Source organism: Apteryx mantelli, chromosome 8 (assembly GCF_036417845.1).
Source record: "Apteryx mantelli isolate bAptMan1 chromosome 8, bAptMan1.hap1, whole genome shotgun sequence".
In the NCBI taxonomy this organism is placed as follows: domain Eukaryota; kingdom Metazoa; phylum Chordata; class Aves; order Apterygiformes; family Apterygidae; genus Apteryx; species Apteryx mantelli.
Window position 1 is genome coordinate 37,338,520 of NC_089985.1, and position 23,488 is coordinate 37,362,007.

Sequence of the window (23,488 nt, forward strand, 5' to 3'; positions counted from 1 at the left end):
CAAACAACTGTCATCTTAACTTCCTACTGTATTTATTAGGACTGAGTGCTTGCTAAGGCAATACAGTTTGTTAGGAAACATTGTGCCCCCTTGTTTTTAAGGTTATGGTTTTGATGATTTATTAACAGCCCATCTCAGATGCACACACCCCGACACACACACAAAAAGCAAACTTACTTCTTTGAGGGAATTCATTTTTGCACTGAAGTGAGGCGATTTTAACATGCGCAATAGAATGTCCAGCCGTAAATCATCTACTGCGGTTACCAAATCAGGTTGGAAGCGCATACACAGCAGTTTGATACCAGACAAGAGCTCAGGGATACTGACTAGTCTCTGTTTAAAACAGCAAAAAAAGGACAGAGGCATTACTATTTTTGCTATTATGCTGCAGACTTCAGTGATTCACACAGAGTAGATTTAGTGAACCGATGCAGACCGCTTAAGTTATAAAACGCAGTACTAGGGATATCTGAAAGTAATAATTCTACACTTAGAAACCATTAGGCAATAAAACCTCTGGTTAAGGTAGAGTCTCTTGCTATAAATTCAGTACACTAAATTGCTCCTCTGCAGATACACAGCCACTGCATACTTTCCAGTACATATTTCTAAGCCTAAGTAAATTTTCTAGTTTTGACTCTTTATTAGAACTGAACACTAAATTTGATATAATGCAGGAGGTAGTCACAAGCTGCATGGAAATTGTATCAACAACTACCAAATTCTTAGAAAAAAACAAATAATGCAGCAGTTGTATCTACAAAAGCAGTTTTAAACTTACTAGAATCAACACAATGCACACAAGTTATAAGAACTGCCAGATATCAAGCATCTTCAGGTCAACTAGAGAAGTGGGCATTCAGCACACTACAGAAGCGGACCTACAAAAAGGTATTTGATAATTACCGTGGGAAAGTATTTTAAAAAGGGTCATATAACATCAGATATCTACTGAAGAGAATTTAATATGGAATCCAGTAAATGCAGGGTAGCTACTCTTCAATATTTTGTGCTATGTCATTCAGTCATAATTCAGAACAGACTGTATTTATGTCAGTGAAAAGGAAGATATTTTCTGGTCTATATTGCCAGTACTTCCAAGACATACAGTAAGTTCTTCCTAAGTATACAATACATCCAACATTACCTTATCTTTCAGGTCCTTCTCTTCTACATTCTGTACATATTTAATCATTTTGTGAATGACTGGATCCAGCATGGGCTAAAGAATGCAAGAAAAAGCAAGACAATCATTTTATGCTTCCTGAAATCAATTACATTATTCAAATGATCTGGCTGCAGTAGAACGAAATACTTAGGTTAAAGCTCCCAATTATCTTAGACATAAAGCAACGCATACAAATATATGAACTATTCTGCCAGGTATGTCCAGAAAAAGACGCAATTAGTGTAAGAAGCCAACTTCAGACCACTGCAATACAGGCCAAAAGAAATGACCTTTCAAAATGCATTAGTTATTAGACATATATGGCCCTTTGGCTTCCAGTGGCTTCTTACCTATTTCCTCTTCAAATACAGACTTCCAGTCACTTAGTAGTTTTTGTAGGCAAGTGTAGATAGACAGCCATGAGCACATCTGCATGTATATATAGATCATCGGATATTTTTTCCTGTACCAGAATTTTTCTGGTGAAAACTCTCAGAACCATGTGCTAGATCTCAGCCAGAAAGTTAGAAACAAAATTCATCCACCAAGCTAGATTCTTTTCTCACATGCTTTATACTGATAAAGCTTACTAATGGCAGTGGCATAACTTCTCCCTCTTGTAGTTATAAATAAGAGACTAAAGATATTTGTGCTTAGAAAATGAACCTGAACATTGTCCAAGCCCTCTATCCGTCACCCTCAGAATACGCCAAGAAATTACACTGCAATTTTCTACCTTCTTAAAATATCCAATCAACAACCCATCTGTTTGTTCAGTGGTGATTAACTTCTGGTTGGGCAACACACGGTACTTTCGGTCCCCTTCTGCGTTTGGTTCCTAAATCAGTAAGTGAAAGCTTCTTTCCTTGATGCAGTGTTTCACACGGCCTTGCTCAATTTCAAGAATTGAGCCTACTGGCTGTTAACTGTACCTTGTAAGAAGCTGTGTGCTCTGCCTCGCAAACAGCAAGCTTTGAATTCAACCCCAAAACGGAAGCTGGACATTCATCCAAAACAGGCATACTCAAAATGATTCATGTGCTTTATGCAACATGAGTTTTGAAGGCTTTTAAGATTAGTCACCAGTTTCACATTACCACAGTTTTAAATCAATTTTCAGTCCTTTGTTTGATTTTTCAAATTCCTAGGACAAAAAGAACAGGTCCTATGTAGTTGCCTTTCTAATATCATGCTGTCTGAGAACACAGAAAGCCCCATCTAAATCTCAGCAAATTACTACAACCACGTGTTTCAAGGCTTTGCTATTTGCTGAAAAGCATTTATAATAAAGGCATTTTACCTGTACTACGGAAGAGTTGAGATATTCTGCACAAACTCCAAATGGCTGAACTAACGCAGAGATCGCCTGAAAGAAATACAGCAAATTTTTTAGGGGGAGATAAGAGGTCTTTTCAGAGCTAGTGATCTATACCTTAGAAGGCAAATGCAGGTGAATAAATGTTATGCATCTCACATCATAATTTCCAGTGACCTGTTACAAATTGATTCTGGCGTGCAACTCCTTGACAACAAGGCATGGTCCAGGAAAGAGGTTTACTCTATGGCACACACTATGTACCATATATTTTTGCTTGAAAGAAAAAGTGCCTTCTCAGTTTTCACTAGTCTCAGGCCTTTCACCATTCTGTTAAATCTCACAGTCTAATCAAGTTTTAGCCACAGAAGTAAAGAGACAAAAAAGGACACATCGCATTTGGGCTGCTCCCTACAGCACTGACAAGTGCGAATGCAAGACTTAGGTGAAAAGTTATACAGTGAATTTCTTTCCTGAAGCATTAAGCACGAGGAAGTGTTTGTAAATGTCATGTAAGTGTCAAGATTTCTTCAGTCCACCATCTTCAAGTGATATCTATTTTCAGGCTATTAAGAGTTTGAAGACATTCGTTCGCCAATACAGCATACCAAAATCGGCTTCCTCCTCATAAAAGGTAAAGGATTATAAAACTGAGTGTGCATCACCGCAATCAAAAGCCTAAGTTAAGTGATGCTGAACAAAACTTTCCTCCTAAGCAAGAAGTTATTAGTCATTAAGTAAAGTCAAAGTTTCTATTACAGTATCAAGATTTAAATTGAGCTTCCTTATTCTATCATGCTCACATATGAACGTCTCTCTCATAAAGTGGCAAATATCAATACACTGTAACAAAAGAGGTTGAATTCTCTCCAAATGGCAGTTCATTGAAAACAAACAGATTAGGGACTGATCCTAAGTGACATGGCTTTTCTTTAACCTTCTTGTTCTCCAAAACTTGAAAGAAAATGAGAAGTCTCCTGAATATAGGTTAGGAGGCTAAAAACAAGATATGCTTTGCCATCAAAAATTAGCTTAAACTAGTCAGTTTTTAACACAGCTCTTGAAAAGCTGCTTAGGATTAAACAGTATCTGGCTACCTAAGAATTTTTTTCCTAAACAATTCCACACTTTTTTCAAAGTGCTAGAAATTACTTTGCTTACAGCTAAATGCAGCTACAGCTAGAGTAAACAAAAAAACAGGGACATACTGGAGAATATACAGTGACACTATACTGATTTACATCAAACTGGAAGACTGAACGTCAGCCAGAAAGGTACACTAACTCCTCCTCTCTTCTGTAAAGTCTCAAAAGCTCCTTAGTCACGACTCCTATGCACAGCTTCATCTCACTTCCAGTCTGACACCACTTCTCCAGCTTTCTGGGGGGGTATTGCTCTGGTACCAAAGCAAAAGTTAAGAGCACTGTCAAAAGCGACACTACTGAGTCTTCACGAAGATTATTACAGAAGGGGAGAAAATCAGGTGACAGAAGATGAACTTACCCCAAGTTCAATATCTTCTGAATTGAGTTTTGACTGAATTGCTGAAAATCCACCCAACTCTGCAAACTGAAATAAAAGAATCAGCATTACATCAGTGAACTGCAGTATTTCATCTTTTAAATATGCTTTTACATCACGTATTTCCTTAAGAGTTCCTGGGCTGCCAGCAAGTATCCTTTACTGTAGAGCACCACATTCAACACAAGCTTTGTATTTTCATGAGAATTCAGGGGCACACTAGGGAATGCAATGCATTATACTTGGGTACTAATTCGAACATCAAGCTAGAAACTCTGTCTCTGGTAAAAATGGGTATGGGGAAGAAAGTTAGATCCACATAAAGTGGCAGCTGAGTGGCCTGGCACATTTCACTGAGGAACATCAGTGCAGCCTAAACTGAGCTCTGGACTTCCTTTAGTGCTAGCTATCTCATTAGTGTAAAGGTGATCAAGGGAGAAGGCAGCAACCCCAAAAAATGGATTTAGCAAGGCCCTTTCCTTATATGTAGGGAGCAGGATTAAAAACAAACTACTTCCTGTGGTTGTCACTGTCTAAGGAAAGACAGGGAAAAACAAGGGGAGAGGTGAGAAAGGAAATCACCTCTCAAGAGCAATGAATTCAGGCAACAATTCTGCTTCGTATATATTTACCTACCCTGTTTACCAGATCCACCAGCCACCCGTGAGGTTCCTGAACAATTAAAACATTAACAAATTAGTAGCTGCAATAGCAACGCTAAGCTTTTGTCTTCTGAAATGGAAATTTGGACAGATGCGTTCAAGCTCATTAACCCACACCCTAAAAGCACGCACTACTATTTCAAAGAAAACAGCAATGTGTTTACAACAACTCCTCTACAAAATGTGCAGCTGGAGCTCTGGGAGGTTCTCATTAGCATCATCCTTTTTTGGACTCTGCTTAACATTGCTGACCATGTGCAGTGGCAACAGTTCTCATGGTGGCTGCTGACTCACAAGCAACTATATTTATAGCACATTAGCAGCGTGTAACATTTCTGAAAAGTCTGTCCCAAAGCAGCAGACACAGAACTTTGTTTCTACGGCCACAACTTGTTTCTCGAAGGAGACACCAACAACAGTATAGCTCCTTTTTTAAACCCACCCATCTGGAACAAACGTGACAAGGCAGTGCAAACCTCAAAAACAGCTCCTTGCCAGTGTGTTTAAGTTGAAGATATCCTATCTTATCCGTGGGCATCAGAAAAGCATGAATTTTCTACTAGAGCTATTAACAAAAGTCAGTACAGCCAGTGGATACTTATACACTTGGAACTATCTTGGTCATTTCATACTCAACAGCAAAACAGATGCAGTCCTGAGATGCAACAGATCTACCTGTCTGATTGTTGTGGTATTTTAGACAGAAAATACACCGATTTATAAATCTAGTCTCCAACAGAAAATGGAGAGAACAATTTCAGAGAACAAAGAAAATTCATTTCTAAAGATTAACATACACTCAAGATCTATTCACTGTAACTCTGGATGACAAATTTAAGCTTTCCTGAGTCATAAACGCTTAATATCCAAAAAAATCTTTTCTGAAGCACACACCTGCCCTAAAAATAAGCTTTAGGGCATGGCCACACTCACCTTCTGAAAAGTGGATATGGGCGAGACAGCATGCATGTTCCCCTCCCCGAAGACTTCTGCCCAATTTCTCTGGCATACCTTCATTCGATTCTTGAAGTGATATTCATTGTCAGGGTTAAATGCCTTGAAAGAAAAGTCCATGGTAATGAAAAGTATGGCTTATGCCACAGTCTCAAAACTTACCATGATAATATTTGACTTTTTCACTTGAACATTCCTCTGGTTGACAGCTAAAGTTCTAGCAAAAAATAAACAGTTTGACAGATGATCCATTCTCCTGCCTCTCAATTCTCACTGTATAAAGCACTCTGAAGATATAATTCTGTATAGACAATATCCATGTGATCCAGAAATTCATGTAAAGGGGAAGATGAACTCAAAGTACCAGATTTCAGAAAATGAACAGAAGTGATAGATGTGAAATATTTTTAAAAGACCTAGTTTTCAGAAGTTTTGAACAGCATTCAGCCCTTTAGGAATTGGATCCTGGATGTTGAATATCTGTAGCAAACAATGGCTGCAGATTGTAAGTCAATATATTACAACTTAAATATTTAGGAAAAGCAGCAGCAATGTGAATACTAGATGCCAAATACCCGAATACTGCATACAAAAACATTGAGTATAATTCATGACAATTACTACTAGAAACTTTTATATTTTGAGGATGTTCAGTGAAACTAGTATACCCTTATTTTCCATATTACTTAACCAGATCTCTGAGTTCAAAACCCTGTCATTATTAGAAACTGCATCAGAGAGACAAATACCATTGTAAGTACACCGAGCAAGCCCACGGGAATAGGATCTTGTTTTACTCTTTCTGCAACCAGGTCTACTAGCAGCATGAGCATGTTGTAGATTCCTTCATGGATTTCAGTTCCCCATTTGTGAACAGCACTGGATGTCAACAGCTACCAAAAAATAAAAAAGGAAGAAAAAGAAAAAAAAAAAAGAGTAATTATTGAAGCTTGAGCCCAATCACATAAAACGAGAAATATCAACCCCAGAGACTGACTGTCTTCAGAGCAAATGTTTCCTCAGAGCATGGTAATCACTGCCTGGTGTGTTATTTCAGATGCTTTTCCTGCCCTAATGGTTTAAGAGTTAATTAAGCTTCTATTTCATTGAGAACGCCTTAAATCACAATTTATGACAAATAAAATGTAGCAACAAAGCAAACCGTTTTCCACTTTCACTTGCTTTTGCAAGGCACAACCAATATGCAACTAACTTGTTTGCAGAATGAGCACACAACTGTTACATCTTCAAACTGGTGTGCCACAAAGCTGCACTGAATGAACTTTTTGAGCAGTTTGTTAGCAAAAAAAAAAAAAAAAAAAAAAACCAAGAGACCGTACTGTGAAGAGTGGTATTTAATACTGCTTTCACACCTACTGAAATGTGTTCTTTAAACAACTATATTAGACCAAATTTAAAGAGAACATTAAGTTTCTGCCTGCAACGTAATTTAATTATTGCTAGTTGAGTCTGAATGTTAGCAAGTCTTTACAGTTAAAAAGCTTAACATTTCAAATACAATTACTTTTTGTACCATTTTAAGAAATAATATGATATTAGGCTCAATAACTGACTTGCAAATATTTCAGTAAGTCAGCATATTCTAAACTTAAATTTCTACAGACTCTCCTCCTAGAGGACCAACCTACATTGTTTATTTAACGTGCAGAAAATACCAAGTGATTTGAAAGTCTTATATGCATGGTTATTACTTTAACAGCCAAATGGAACAAGAATTTTTTTTTCTCTTTAAATACGTTTATATTTTGAGTTCTTTTTAAAAAATGTATATATATGTTTATACATATTGTCTAACAAGTGGGAAAGAAATTTAGGGAGAAGCCAAAATGGATAGAATAATGGGAAGCAAATTGGTTTGAAGGTCTCCATAGAGAAAATTCACAATAACCCAGACAAGAACAACCACAGAGACACATAAGGCATTAGGCACTGAGGGGAAGGCAAATTCTAAACAGGTGATGAAAAGAGACATGATAGAATTTAGCAACCCTCCAAAGAAGGAACAACAAGAAGAGAGTCAAAGGAAACCTGCCATTAAGGGCTGCATCCAAGGATCTTTACACCTGCCTGCCTTTAGGCTCCAGTAACTGCTGTAGGGCTCTTGATAATAAATAAATAATAATAATAAAGCGATTGCACTGTGTGCAGCAGTTGCAGAAATGGGACTTAAGAGGTTTTTTTTTTTTTTTAATGTAAGAATATACTCCCTGGTTACCACAGTTTCTCAAGCATATATCAGTTTGAGACATAATATACTATTTTCACCACAAACAACTCAAACACAAACAGTGACTTGATGAACTGTTACACACTTACTTTTTTAAATGCTTCAGGCATGCATCTGTCCATAAATCTCTTGCAATTCTCATCAGAATCAGAAAGACCTTTATAGAAAGGAAAGACAGTATATGTTTTAAGATTACTTCAGGAAACTTGTTTTTTTAACTTTTTGGGAACACCAACCAACATCATCAGTAAAAGTCCTACTGCCCATACATAACTAGCATTACGCTTTTTCAGCCACAAAAGAGTGTCAGTGAAAATAACTTGCCTTTTAGAAATAAGAAGTTTCCGAATGTTCCACCTTTTACAACTTGAACAAGCATGATTAGCACTATAAATATTTTTCCCTTCAAAGTTTATAACTTATACTAACTTCAAATCATTTCTCACGCTTCACACCACCCACCAAAACCAAACCTACGTACATCCTTGAGAACAACACACAGGTGATTGTGGTTTGCTTTTTTGTTTTTAACCTAACAACTTCCATTCTTTAGATTATAACCTCCTTTTAGTCTGCCATCAGCCATGACGGAAAAACTACCTTGCAATCATTATCCCAGGAGTTGGGCGTGATGCCTCCATAACACACTTAACCCCAGCCAAAGTACTGAATACAGAAAAATCAAATTCAAGTCTAATGCAGTATAAGCATTTCACTAGGGAAAAAACAACCAGTTATACAAGCTTGGTAGAGCATGAATTTAGATGACAGCTTGTTTTTACTAATGGAAAATAACCAGCACAATCAAAAAAAAAAAAAAAGCTCTAATTCAGCTCTGAAAAACAGTAATTCCTACAATCATCAAAACATAAAGAAACATGTGCTCCACTTTTTCTAAAAAGCTTATATAAAACAACTTTAGAAAAAGAGATTGACATTCTTTTTACAGCGTTAGGTATAGTTCACTGTTAGCCACTTACAGAGATACAACCATTCCACAGGGTGCTGTGTAAACAACTGTAAAGTGGATATGAAAGCCATAACTGCCCACTAAACCGCCTGTAAAATCTTTTGAACAGATTATTTTTACATGAGTAGAAAAAGAACTTACCTAGTCTTGCTAGGTAGGTGGATGCAATTAGGCACTTGCCTAAGGACTCTTCCCGCTTATATGGTATGGACCAGTGATCTGTTAAAACTCTGCTCTCCAATTCATATAAGTTGGTTGTTGGAAACTCAATACCTTCGCCAGAGCAATTCCCATTTTCATCATTTTTCTGTGAATAAAGAGATGTTCGAGTCAAGGCGGCTATGCCTATAACAAGCATATCAAATCCTCAACAACCCTGAGGCTGCTTGTGTTTTTCAAAGTAGAATTTGATATTTCAATTTCAATTGAAGGGATTACATACCTTCATATATTTCCTGTAGGTGATAACCACTATGTTTACATGACTAATTGCTAACTAATTGCCTATTTAAATGGCAAATCCTTTTCCTTAACATAACAGATCCTAGAGTCAAGTGATAACTGCTTCTAGTCCCTGTGGGACTGTAGAGAGTATAAACCCTGATCTTCACAAAACTCTCCACATTAATCCTCTGTTCAGCAGTTGCTGTAAAATATGCAATAGCTTATTCCAAGGTAGACCAGTTTGATCATCCTCTCACCCCATCACACTGAGAAAAATAACCCAAGACTATTCCAGTACATCAGCATGTTTTTCTTACTAGCTAATTATCCAAAGAAAAATGTAAATCTTAAATATAGTTGACAATGAGACTACAATCGTCCTTCTTCTGTAGTCAAATGAGATCCTGGGAAGTATTCTGGGAAGCAGACAGGGAAAAAAGGAAGCAGAAGCAGCTCGGCTTCCCCAGTTTCCCTGCTAGTGCCACTAAACAGCAGCTATTTCTGTGCACAGACAGAACACAAAATTAGCCCCACATTCTTTGTTAAGTGCCATATGAGGCAACTGTCTCAGTAGTGCCAGGTGAAGAACTAGACTGGGTAGACAAGTCATTGATTTCTTTTCTTTAATTTCTTTTTTAACCTCACATCGAGGCTAGCTACCCCAGGTGTAAAGAGTTCACATGTACTAGTTTTTCCTCCATCTTCCAAACAACAGGCAGAACTTAAGCAGGAGAAAGGACAGACTGTTTGGATCAGGACCGGCAGCAATTGGGAGCAACCGTCAGAGAAAGAAGAAAACAGAAGTGCAGTGATAGTAACAAGATCCCATGAGGAGAGAAGCCAGGAACACGTAGGGAGGAAGGACAAGCAGGAAGCATGTTCAAGTGTAAAAAAACAGTGTCCGGAAAGTGAGTGGAGCAAGTAGAAAGAAATAAATTGAGAGAAATCAAATAAACTCAAGAGGAAGTTGTATGCAAAGAATGAAATCAATCCATGCAGAGAAGTGTGCTTCTGGTTTTCTCACTGCACTTGCCGTTTGAAGAATTAGACCTGTTTATTAAAAAGTAAACACTTCATATTCACTTTATAATGATTCAAAAATACTAAGCCAAAACCACCAATTGTATAGAGTCCACCCTATAAAATTCACTGGGGCAGGTGACCACAGCACACAGCATCTGGTCTTAATAATCTGTTCTGAACATCAGCAATAATATTTATAGAAATGTGGTATAAAATAGTATTCAGAAATGAAAACATGTCAATGTTCGGCAAGCAATGTGCCACCTTCCCACAACCCTCTACTAATCCTTTAGTCCCAAGTTTGTCATTATCAGAAGCTGTACTTCCTTTAAGAGACCTGGATATCAACTTCTGAAGCTGAAGTTGTATGATCCAGTACTGTGCATGGAATTCTAGCGCAAATCATGTCTAGTAAATCATGTCTTGTCAGCTTTTGAAGAAGCGATGTTTGAAGGTCTAAGTTAATTTAATACTACTGAAAAACATTGAAAGTATTTAAAAGCAAAGGTTGTTTAGGAAATAACCTGTAGTAGTAATTAAGCAAACAACAGTTAAGTTTATGACTTCTGTAGATGATGCCTATCCAGAACACCCCCCCCTTTTTTTTTCCCAGTCTACAAGAAATAAGTACTTTATAAAGAAAGTCTTTATGGTAACAGTATGTGATACAATAATTAGTCTAAAAAAGGAAGACTGAGTGCAATATAGACACCTAATAGCTAAGTCCTAGAATTCAGTTCAACCTAGACTAACAGCAAATGAAAGTGACATTTCAACAAATGTTTACATTAGTTGGGCCACAGTTTCTCCAACCCTTAGGGAAAGGTGTCCATGCTAAATAGAACTATCCATTACTAACACTAGTCTTTGAGGTGTTCAGTCTAATAGCAGTGCAGAGGTTCAACTGTTGCTGAAAAATATCAGCTCTTGTTCTGCCTCCTTAACTACATTTAAGCATAGTTGCTCTTGGTTTACTTCATTCTTTTAAGTGATTAAAAGAGTCAGTAATATTAAGGAAATTCATAAAGAGATACTGAAGTGATACATTTTCTTAACTGTATGCTTGGCTCCCCCAAATAAGGGCATTATCATAGCAGTTGCACTAAGGATACCAGCAGCTTATTGCTGGATTGAGTCTACCAACAATATGGGGAAAAATAAGGTCTTTTATATAAGAAATAACGGGTGCGGTACTGGAAATACTGCCGTAATAACATGAGCAACTATTTTCAATGAAGGAGCAGATCTTTGGCACATTCTATTAATTAGAGAAAACAAGTCATTCTTGCATGTCAGTTTTTCTGCTACTAAACCCCTGCCAATAAAGTATCAAGTTCAATTATGTAATAATTCCAGAATGCATGACACTCGAGCAGCTTTACAACTACTGTTAAACAGTGCTGTAACAGTCTCCAATAAATGCCCAGGCAGTTTAAAAGTCAAACTCAAAATCCACTTCAAGCCATTAATTTAATACCCTGTACTTCTTGGAGATCACTGCCCTTTTCAGACAGTTTATATTACCACGCATTCAGTCTTGTTTCTTGCAACATATCTACTATGAATAACAGTCTCTCCAAAAAGCACATGGCTGCTCTTTCATAATTATAGTGTCTTTCAGGATAAAAAAAACAAAAACCAAAAAACCACAACCCAAAAAACTATCCGATTTAAACTGATCTGTGTATTGCTCTTCGAAGTGAGGGATTTATTAGCAGCAGTTGTATTAACAAAGTATTCTGTAACAAGGCGCAATGTAAGCTCTTAACGTAATTTTAGGCTGGCTCTCCAATCAACAAATGCTGCAGACCTTATTTGCTCTGCTGGCATTCACAAACACAATACATCACAGCTCTGAACAGGTAATCGCTATCTACACCTCAAGACTGAGGGGCTAAGAACCGTCGCTACAGAATCTACTGACGTCAGCTCAGAGCTGTAATAAAAGCTTTTAAAGAAAGAATATGCTATATAAGAAAGTAAGGAGTGCACAAGGCCACGTCAGTCTCCTCAAAAGTGGTTTTCTGGGTCTTATTTTTGGGGATCATATATTTTTTGGTAGAGAAGTTTTTCTCCCTCCCCTCAAATAGACGACTTAAGAACAGTGTCTCCCAGTTGTTGCTTACTCTTGATGACCTAAATCAGGACTATGCAATTCTGTCTGAACAGACTTAATACTGGACTGGCACCTGGCATTTCAAGGATTTGCAGGGATATTCTCCGACAATAGAACAGTAAAAGCAAAGAAACCGGTCCTTTTGGTCAACAGGTCATCCAAAGATAGACTTAAAACCATCAAGAACTATCTGTTTTCCGAGGCAGGAAGTCATGGTGCACACCAAACATCCTGTGACATTCTCCCTTCTGCGGCTCAGGGCTCAAGACCAAAGAGCATTTGCCAGCAAACCTTTAACACCTTTTCCCATACCTGCTGTTGTATCTTTCACTATACAAGAGCCCTGAAGACACCCTGCCCCAGTCTGACAGGGCTACTTGACTCCTTCTTTCAGCTTATTTTCAAGGTGTAAAACTGTAGTTATGTCCGTACGTATACATACAAGCACCCAAGAATAATATCCTCACTCAAAAAGTCTCAAGTGATGATTTAAAGATTCTCTCTAACGGGACCTGGTACCTCATAGAGTTCTTTATAAATCTGAATAAGTAACAATTGTTCAATATCTGATTAAGAATGTGTTGCCTAAGTCTATAGTACAAAACTTGCCATGGAAGACCAACAAAGAGCAAAGATTAGCCCTCATATAAGAAGTGAAATATAAATTAACTTTAATTGGCCACAAACTCACAGGTCAAAACTTCAAAATGTATTCCCTCAACATTCAGCTAACTGATTCACCAATCTGCATTTAACTAAAGCCACTGACACTTATGATACTCGTTACTATACATAAAATAACAAGGAGTTTAAGAAAGTATTTTGGTACTAACTGGTAGTCTCAGTATCAATTACAGTTAAATTACAAATCAAATTTGCTAATTTGATTTTAATAGAAGACTACCAACACAATTCGGTATCACCAGAGCTAAGTTTCATATGTTGTCCTGAACCCAATATAATTCACAAAACAGAACCAGAAAGTCCCGTTTCTCTCAGTATGCAATAGGATCTGAGCTTTTAAGATACCAGCAGATCAAGCAGTTCCCTCCACCCTCGTGCTTCTCCCCAGCAAGTGTTTTTCACAAAACGACCACCATTCTACAGACAAGAAAACTGTTTTTGATGCTTCACTGTATTGTTGAAGAAAGAAAAGAAAGAAAAGAAATTGTTTTCTTAATACATACCTACAAACGGAACAAGCAATGGAAAAAAAAGCTTAAAGCCAGAATTAGAAGCCAAAAATTCTCAGTCCACCTTTCAGTTCTGCTACAGACGTACTACGCGATAACGAGGAAGTCAATTTTTCAGCGTTTCAGTTTCCCCAGCTGTGAAGTGTCAATAATGATACTTCCCTCTGTCACAGCATGTTGATGTATGATTCACTGGTGTTTGCAAAGTACTGCAAGATGCTCAGATGGAGGCAATATAGAAGCAATACATCAAATATCCATAAAAACAGAAGGAGCATTTCTCTACTCTCTGATCTATTGTTGGATGTCCATCAACCTGAGAGAAGCTATGAATCCTGAAGTCAGGACTTGACAGTCCCTCTTCTCTTTATCTGTCAGACTGCTGATGAAAGCAGCTTTTACTTTTATGCCTGGATGCCTAGTCTGTTTTTTTTCTTTTAATTGACTCTTAAAAGCAGGATATTCTGTTTCCTAGAACTGATTCATGGGGGATAAGATTTTAAAGCTTTTCAGATAAACCAAAGCCACTGCTTTGCACTTATATACTTGAAAACACTAAGCAGGAGGTAGACAGTGTTTTTTTTGTTTTTTTGTTTTAAAAAGCAAGTTTTCATATTTATAACCTACTTGTTTTTATAAACTGGTATTCCAAGAGCTTAAAGAACTTTAAACCCATGCAAGTGGCAGATCTGGGAACAAAACTGAGGAGTATTTTCCAGTTACTTGTTCTCACCATCAGACCAAACTCATTTAACCCACATTGCTACAAGCAAGCTTAGTATTCCTTTATGAATATGACAGTATTTGTAAGCCTCAGAAAGTGATGTTACATACGGAATTTATACATTATGATTCTTACGTGGCTGAAACACAGTATTATATTATGAATATTTAAAATCTACTTCAAAATAGGCCAGTTAGCAATAAGAAAACCTACCATGATTTCCTAAGAGTTTTAGTGAGAAGCAGCTGTTTACTTTCCAAGTATAGTAATAGTTTTTAATTGTTCTAAGTCTTAAACAGATGCAGCATCTTGCTCTTGCATTTTCATCAATGTGAAGACATCTATATGCAAAAATTCTGAATACAGTGATGGAAGGGAACACTTTTCGTTATTTATGTTCCATTAAGAGAAAGTAAGCTTGCTTGGGAGGTATTTGGTTTTTTTTTGTTGTTGGTGGTTTTTTTGTTGTTTTTTTTTTTTTTTTACACAGAAGTTAAACCTTTTAGTTCAAATTTTTGCTATGCAGTCTAAATTTTGCTAAATTGTTGTTAGACAAGCAAACAGTCTTGACATAAGAAAAATATTAATATTTCATCCTGTTAATATGAAGGAATGATACCAGTCTATCACACACACACACAAAAAGGCCTTTTTTACAGACTCCATCTAATTGAAGCTAATTTGGATTCTCACTACACCGTAAATATCTCCTAAGAAAATTCTGAATTACTTAGTGAAAGTTTTCATAGAAAGTTTTGGACTCTGACTTTAACAGAGTATTACGAGTGCCTTATCAAGCATGCATAGTTAGACTAAATGCTCCTTAATAGGTCTAAAGGATTTTAATAAATCAACCACAAAAAACATGTCTTTTTCTTCCCCACAACCCAAGTACTGTGTAAGACTGGGAATAAGGCAAAATATGAGCTTGGAAAAAAAAAAAATCTTTTCAACAAAGCTAGAAATTAGCTAGAATTTCCTAAAAATACTGCTTGTACTGGTATCCTCATTTTCCAGGGCAATGGTGTAACTTTACTATGCAGTATTCCCCAATGCACTTTGCTCATTATTCGGAGATAAACACAACGGTAAGCACTACAACAAAATGAACAATGGCTCTGTAAAAATCATTTTTAATTAATAAGACCCATATAACTTAAAAAGAGGAAGTTCTTAGCCCCTTTCTGCTATTACCATAGTACTCAGTGGAATCAGAGCCAGCCAGATTTCTAACAGCCATGTCTGGCAACATACTTTCAAGTCTGATAACTAGTTGTAGGCCAGGGAAAGGTCATGGAAAATACTGTTAGGAATGCCATTCATAAGAAACCTAGGAAAACACACTTATCTTGCATGTGTTTTCAGTATCATCTCTGGATATACTTAAAAACTTCTTCCAAAAGCATAACTACAAACATCCAGTCTAACACTGAATGATACCATCGTTCCTCCTAACCCTTAAATTTTCCTAAGCACAAAAAAATCATGCTTATTTCTAAACAATTCAGCATAACTTTTCAGGGTATCAGATAAACATTGTGCTTTAATGTAATAAAGCAATGAATCACAAATGCTTAGAATTCCAGAGCTTAAAATTAAGTCAATACTTCCATTTTCCTTTGCTAAATCACCAGGTATTAACAGAGAAGTGCTGCAGGAACACTAGACAAAGCATTTATTATAACATTTTAGTGATCAAAACTTAAGTTCTGGAAGGGAGAACTAATTCAATAAAACTACTAAACACTTACTCACACTTTTATTCTTTAGGTGCACATAGATGTACAGCACAACAGAAACTAGTGTCCACAAAGAAAATAGCTTGAATTCAAGTTATACGACGTATCATTAGGTAATTGTGATCAACTCACATGAACAATCTTTAAATGTCTGTCAGGTCTGCTCTGCTGGGCATCAGAACAAAAGGAGTCAAAACTCTTGTATAGTAGCGAGCAGGAAGATCAAGTGGCAAGAAGCATTCAGAGTACATTCGGCTTTTTTTAGTTTAGCCCATCAAGCATAGCTGAAACATACATACCAAAGCCTATTCCTATGGCAGCACAAATACGTGTGTTTTTCAAATTAAGAGCTTTACAAAAGAAATAGGCACTTCCTTTCCATCCTTGCCCTCTTCATACAAAGAGCTACTGTTCCTTAATCCAAAAGCAATCCAAATGATTTGCTGGAATTAACTTCTAACACTGGTTAATTTGTTTTTATTCTCATTCTTCCTCAGTATTTCACTTCCTTATTAAACAGCTGCCACAGAATAGCACTTTAAACTGGGAAGACGACCAGAAAATGCCTCCAGAGAACATTATAGCAAAGACACTTCCTGCCCAGCTGAGAAGTTGGCTATACAGAAGAGTTATCTCCCACCTCCACTGACTCCATAGACATCACCTTCACTGTCGAACCAGTAATTTAAAAGTGCTAGTCTCAATTGGAAGATTATTTCAACAATCATACTACATAAGGGCTTCATAAATTATTTGCAACAAAGCTTATATTTAAAATTAATCAACTGCATCTGTCAGTATTACCCACCATTGTCCTATCTTCACATAGCATCTCTGCATCTTTTATCAAGAATGATAAACAGGTCATTTTCTTTCAAAATCCAAGAAAGCATTCACGTATCCTGAATCTAGAAAGAGGTGCTATACCAGGGCCACTAATTTTTGAATGTAGCAATGCCGAAAACCAGGAGCGCTAAAATACTAGTTCCACTTGACATTCTGATGGCATCTAGCCAGGGACTCAATGCCAGACTCTGCCACAAAGCTTTATTTGATTGCTTAATTGTTTTACAAGGCCAATTCCTAGACAAGCCATACTGCAAAACTTCCACAATAGAATGCCAGAAATACTCACTTTTGCATAGCCCAACTCTACTGACAAGAGAGGAGGCTGACTTTAAAGTTATAAAGTTATAAAATTGTAGTGTGAAATTCATCACATTTTCTTGAAGGCTAAATACTAAAATAGCTTTTTTGTCTTTAAATAAATACAGCTCCTCCCATTCAAGGATCAAAGAACTTCACAAGTCTAGCATCTGCAGTACACCTCTACAGCACAAACCATTATCCTCATATTACACAACAGAAATTAAACGAGAGGTTAAGTTGCATACCCTCAGTGACAGTGCATCTGCAGCAGAACTGCTTTCAGTACTGAGCTCTAATAGTGAGGAGAGACAGGGTTTTGAACACAAAAGTTCTGCAGCATGACTAGTGAGAAACTGTTCCCAGCACTGTTCTGACTGATGTTGGTGGTCTGCTTCTTTTACAAAAGCCCCTTCTCTTCAAATCAAACAGCACTTCTAAGAGCAATCTTAGACAAATTTTAACATAAACCTTATCCTAGTAAAACCTGGCATACGTGAGTTTTTGATCCGGTTCAATCAAAAAAAAAAAAAAAAGAAAAAAAAAGAAAAGTGCACATGCTAAAGGAGACAAGAACAGCTAGAAGGTAATACAATCTTTTAATCACAATTTACCAAGAAGGCGATAGTAATGACTCTCAGAAGCTGTTTAAAACAAATCAAGCTTATTTTGGGAAAGGTTATAGAAACTGTTGGTATATGTACTGTTGCTACCATGTTCTGTATTTTTAGTATCAGTGGGTTCCTACCCCTTACCACAGTTTAGGTTCTCTGGTCACAGTCACCATATTCATTTGGGCTGGTCTTCTCATCCTATTCCTCCCCACTCTACAAAAGCTAGTGCTATGGCTAAAGCATCCCAATTCATGGGCACGCTGACAGACATTTTCATCATATTCATTTACAGTCTCACTTCAAATTTTAAGGATTTATCAGCAGTTCATATAACAGCATATCTCACAGTCATATGAAGAGATGAGCACAAATCTTTGTCCCTGCCAAAAATCACACCATAAAATCCATACGGTGCCTACGGAATAAACACACAGTATGCCATATTTTTGCCAAAATACACTTATCAGATTTACTTCAGCCAACAGACATAAACATAGATGTCACATCAAAGAGGTAAAGTTACCCCTTGTAAAAGCAGGTGATCTTAGCCCAAAGAGGTTTGGCACTACAGGGTGCAGGACTTTGAAAGTTGTGCTGAAGTTGCAATTATTGATATTTCAGAAAGACTGCACAAACCAATGTGAAGACCCTTTTGTATTCCCAAATTTGTATGGCTTTTTCCTTTTAATGAGTTAAGCATGGTCACGCCAATGAGATTGACTGCACAGAGACACTAGAGCGATTAACTTAAAGCTCAATCAATTGGTTGTTCTTTGGAAGACACTAGCCTGCTGCAACTGAAATTTCAGCCCTTGTGAAAATGAATGTGTACATGTCCTTATCTCAACTCTCACATGCAAAATACAGCATGCATATTGCACCAGCTCATAGTAGCTGTCTTTTTTCTAGGCCAGTTATTCCAAATTCAGGCTTCTGTAACACTTCCAGATGCCTTCCAAGACCAGAAGCCTGGACCACTGAAAGTAAAGAGGATTCACATTGGTTTTACTATTGTATTTAAACAAAACACACTTTTTATTAATACAGCACATACCTGGCTGCTGTACTAATCTCAGCAAAAAACCACAGCAAACCTTTCTTTGATCAACGTACTTACTGAGCAAAACAGACTAACATTATGTAATAGGCACCATATAAGCATATGCAAACATAACGAATTCATTACTGATTAGAGAAAATGAAGCGTTTAATCATTCATAAATCTATTTTTATAGGCAGTGTAAACTGCACTCAGCCAAAAAAAGAATGTAAATACAAAGTACAGAGTTGTTATATACCTTGAGGCATGACTGAAGCTTTCCTGTACTTTTAAACTACAAAATCTAACCCTAACTTGTGTCCACTGACTCATGAAAAAGTTTACTAGACTACAAATTTTTTAGGGGAAAATTTCTAATAATTTTGCTCTGTTGATCTATATATTCATGTACATTACTGATACATACAATCCAAAAACCAGACCAAAAACCTAACTAATCACTACCTTTCCACTAAGCAAATGAGAAAACTAATATTATGAGGAGAAGGAACATGTACTTTAAGGACTGTTAGAGAGATGACAGTGACAGAAAGATAAACAGAAATAATGTCTGAATTCTGTGTTGCCACAAGATAGTATTACGTATGACATACAATATGTTTCAACATAATGTATACGACTGCGATTAATATAGATAATTGTGCAATTGGCTCTTTGAACAGCTTCATGCGCCATAAGCCTGCACTGAATGGAAAGCTTCCTGCTGATTAACCACCTAAATAATATCTCTAGTTTATTAACTGTAGCTCTAGATTACATTCGAAGAATAAAGAGCTGATCAAAAATAATTCCCCCTCCCTTTTGAAATATATTTCAAAACTTGCTACACTGCAATGCAGTATTAGACAAATAAGCAGAGGCAACAATCCCAAGTCTTAAGATTTTTCCAAGTAAAACTTTAACATTACAATATTCTTTCGCTTATATGTGCAAGAGTTGATGAACCTTCATATCCAAATGAACCCAATTATTAACTCTGGATCTGAATTTATATAAAAATTTTATGTAGAAGTGGTACTTCAGTCCTTCTGCCTACTCCCATTTTGTGGATGTGCAGTCATTTACCTATATTCAAGTGTTTTGGTTTTCCTTGTGGTGGTTAATAAGAACACAAGTGAGAGCAAACAAGAATAAGACTGGCAAAGGAAACTATGAAGTATAAGTGAAATTTGATCAGACACACAAACTGAAATAATAGAAAAAATTCCTCTTAGAGCTGTCAAAGTGTCATTTGTAATAGGAACAGCAGAGAGGAAAAAAAGCGTTTCTATGAAGTTTATACTGACAGCATCTCTTTAAATATCCCACTGGCAACCCAGATTGCATCTGTAACTATAAAATATCTGAAAGGAAAATCCACCCTCTTGATGGTTACAAAGACCTGCGTGAAAACGAGCAGCATTAAGACAGTAACTCTCACTCATTCCCAACCCTTCAACGCAAAGGCTAGAAACCAGTTTCCTATTGCTTTAATCAGTAAACAGCGACTCTTCTGCATATATGCAGTGCAACAGACCATCTTACTCCACAAGTGTACATCATCATCTTGTATCAGCTAAGGACCTAACCCAGTTAATTCAGTGAACAGGATCATGTTCCTTAATTCTGCACAACTGGACTTCAAGATAGTATATAATGAGACTATGGAGATGAATGATGTACATAGCTACACTTACATGCAAGTAGATATGCATGTGTATCTTTCACTTACGTTTTAATACGTATATACGAACACAGAAAGTTACCATTTCTGGCTTCGAAACTCCCCAGGGTACTGTTCCCTGAAGTCTGGGATCTGAGTTTCCCTGTTCTTATTCATGTGCTTATGCATCTGCTATTGGCCATGTTTTGAGACCCAGACTAAGCAAGATGGCCCTTTGGCATGACACAGTAGGGCCGTTCTTGTGTTCTTATCCCCATGTGTCCCACAGTCCGGACACTATCAATTCGCTCTTTTTCTATGAATGCTCTAGGAATTTTTTGAAAAAAGACCTGGAAAAAGGGAAAGCTTTTAGAGGTAAGTGCTACAAGACTGTTCCATGCACAAAAGGCAGCAAGGAAAGAGCCACGAGTGTATCAGCTGTCTGAGGAGTTCGGAGCTCTGAAACAGCATGGAGGAGAGAAAAGGGAAAAGGGCAGGCAAGGTGGAAGGCGGGGAGCTGTGAAAGGCCGGGATTCTTCAGCATTTAAGTTCCGTTTTACAACATGACTGTAACTGAAATTATGAGTTAGATCCTTCATTTTAAAAAGGTTTTAACCCCCTGTACCCTCTATTTCTGTATTTATGCTTAGCTTCTCCAAATAAAACTGTATGTAAAGGAAAGGGCAGTCTAGGTATTCCTTTGCACGGTGCAAACAACTAAAAAAAATATTACACCCATTAGGCACTCGGATTATGCAAGAAGGCACAGGGAAAAAAAAAAAAGCCTACCGTGGCCACACATTCCTAGAATGCCAAAAAAGAAAAAAAAAAAAAGAGGGTGCTCTTCACCCTGCCGCGATCCGATCGCAAGGGACGCGCAGGGCACGGAGCGGGGAAGCTCCCGCCGCGGCCTCGGGGCAAGGCAGGACGGAGCGCCGGGACCCGCCGCGGCGGTGCAGGCCGCCCCGGCCCCCCCCCCCCCGGCCCCTCACCTCGGTCTCCACCACTTCGTGGTAGGCGGGCGGCGGGTCGAAGCCGCCGCTGCCGCCGCCGCCGCCGCTGCCGTCGCCGTCGCCGCCGCGGGGGCCCTGCCCGCCGGCGGGGGAGCCGTGGCCGCCGGGCGGGCCCTGCCCGCTCTCCATGGGCTCGTAGCCGCCGTAGTGGAGGCCGGGCCGCTCGTTGGTGAGCAGCGCCACGGCCTCGTTGATGTCGTTCTTGGCGAGGCGCAGGGCCTTGCGGATGGCGGCGGCGTCCGAGAAGCCCATGCAGAGCAGCGTGGTCATGTGCTGCTCCTCCTCGCTCTCCATGGCGGCGGCGGGGCGCGGCGCGGGGCCGCCGGCCGAGCGGGCGCCGGGGCTCAGGCGCGGCCCGCCGCGCGCGCCGCCATGTTGACGGCAGCGCCTCTCCCCTCAGCCGCGGCGGCGGCGGCCGCCCCCGCCCCACCCCGCCCCCGCGCGCGCGCCCGCCCGCGCCCGCCCGCGCTCGCGCCCGCCCGCGCTCGCGCCCTCACACACGCGGTCTGCCCCGCCCCGCCCTCCACCCGGAAGCGGCGGCGAAGCCCGGCTGGGGAGCGCGCGCCGGGCCCGCGTCACGTGAGGGAGGGAGCATGAATGGACTCGCAGCGGGGGGGGGGGAGGAATGCGCGGGAGCGGCCGTCGCCGTGGGAACGGGAGCGGGCGGGCGGGCGGGCGTCGCCGGGAGGGCGTCACGTGAGCGGGAGGGGCGTTGCCAGGGCAACGGGAGGGCCCGGGCGGCGGCGGCGGCGGCGGGGGCCGCAGTAGGCCCCGACCCCGGGCGCGGCCCTGCCCCCTCCCAACGGCCCGCTCTCCGGCCCGCTGCTCGTGGTGCCGCCTGTAATTACGCCTCTCGCTAATTAGCGGAGCCCCCTGGGGCTACAGCCGGCTGGGAGGTAGCTGCGTTTTTGCAATTAAAGCACTTGCAGCCCCAGGGGGAAGGAGAGAGGTGAAAGGGAAGGGGAGAGGGAAAGGGGGAGGCTGCGGAAAGGGAGGGCAGGTGGCGGGAAAGGCCTTGCTCCGCCATGGTGTCTCTGAGGTAAAAAAGCTCGTGTGTTTTACACCCCTGCCAGCGTGGAGAAGGGGCTCGTGTAAGTACCCTGAGAGGTGGCTGCTCGCCCTCAGACTGAGAGCGCTGCTGTCTGTACTGGCCTGCAGGTTTTTCTTCTCTAGAAATGTGTCTTTTAAGCGTAGGATATGGGAGATAGGGACACGGTTCTGTAAGAGAAGAAGCAGAGTGCAGTCGGGGGAAAAAAAAAATTGCTAGTGCCCAAAGCAGAAAAAGTTTCTTAAACTTGCTCTTCCAAATTCTGGTGGTAGTGGGATAACTCCATGAAAGGCAGTAGGTTTGGGTGTCCAAAGACTGCTGAGGCGAAGTTTATCACTTTGTTTTAACAATGTCTTTTTTTTTTTTTTTAAATGCCCATAAAAGAGGGGGAAGGAGGAAACAGATAAAAGATTTGTTGAGATCAGTGCTAGTATCTGCACATATGCATTTGTCTCTGGAGACTGGTGTCTTCTGGCAAACCGTTTTCTGTTAACGGTGGCTGCCATCAGTGAAAGCACTGGGGTTAGGAAGCGAGAAATAGCTGTCTGAAGTCCTAGATATGAATCACATTCAGTGTAGAGGAGACTTTTGAAGGCACAAACAACATTTAGGTGTCTAACCTACGCAAGCTTCCAGCGAGAGCTCAGTGTCTGTTCTGGGGAGTGTTTGTTTATGGGAGGCAGATGATAGCTCAGTCTGACTGGCACGATTTCTGATTCATTTTTAAATTTCAGTATATTGCTAGTGGTCTCATATTCCTTATGTACTGACCCAAAAGGTAATCACAGCTCTTTTATCTTGCTCATTCATTTGACTTTTTTTTTTTTAATAGGCTGATATTCAGTGGAATGGATGTAATGTACATTATCACTCTGAACTTCGGCT

The 23,488-nt window shown here is 39.4% G+C and overlaps 1 protein-coding gene across 3 annotated transcripts in view; it reads right to left on the minus strand.

Moving 5' to 3' along the window:
* Nucleotides 1-21,849, minus strand: part of USP24 (ubiquitin specific peptidase 24) — a 71,057-nt gene extending 49,208 nt beyond the window's left edge. For all 3 annotated transcript variants that reach the window (XM_067301300.1, XM_067301299.1, XM_067301298.1), the window contains exons 1-10: nucleotides 21,535-21,849; nucleotides 8,983-9,148; nucleotides 7,961-8,028; nucleotides 6,373-6,516; nucleotides 5,603-5,725; nucleotides 4,644-4,679; nucleotides 3,990-4,055; nucleotides 2,472-2,537; nucleotides 1,151-1,225; nucleotides 178-336 (exon numbers count right to left, since the gene is read on the minus strand). In XM_067301300.1, the coding sequence (XP_067157401.1) occupies nucleotides 178-336; nucleotides 1,151-1,225; nucleotides 2,472-2,537; nucleotides 3,990-4,055; nucleotides 4,644-4,679; nucleotides 5,603-5,725; nucleotides 6,373-6,516; nucleotides 7,961-8,028; nucleotides 8,983-9,148; nucleotides 21,535-21,849 (1,218 nt within the window). The remainder of the gene's footprint in view (nucleotides 1-177; nucleotides 337-1,150; nucleotides 1,226-2,471; nucleotides 2,538-3,989; nucleotides 4,056-4,643; nucleotides 4,680-5,602; nucleotides 5,726-6,372; nucleotides 6,517-7,960; nucleotides 8,029-8,982; nucleotides 9,149-21,534) is intronic.
* Nucleotides 21,850-23,488: the final 1,639 nt, after the last annotated feature.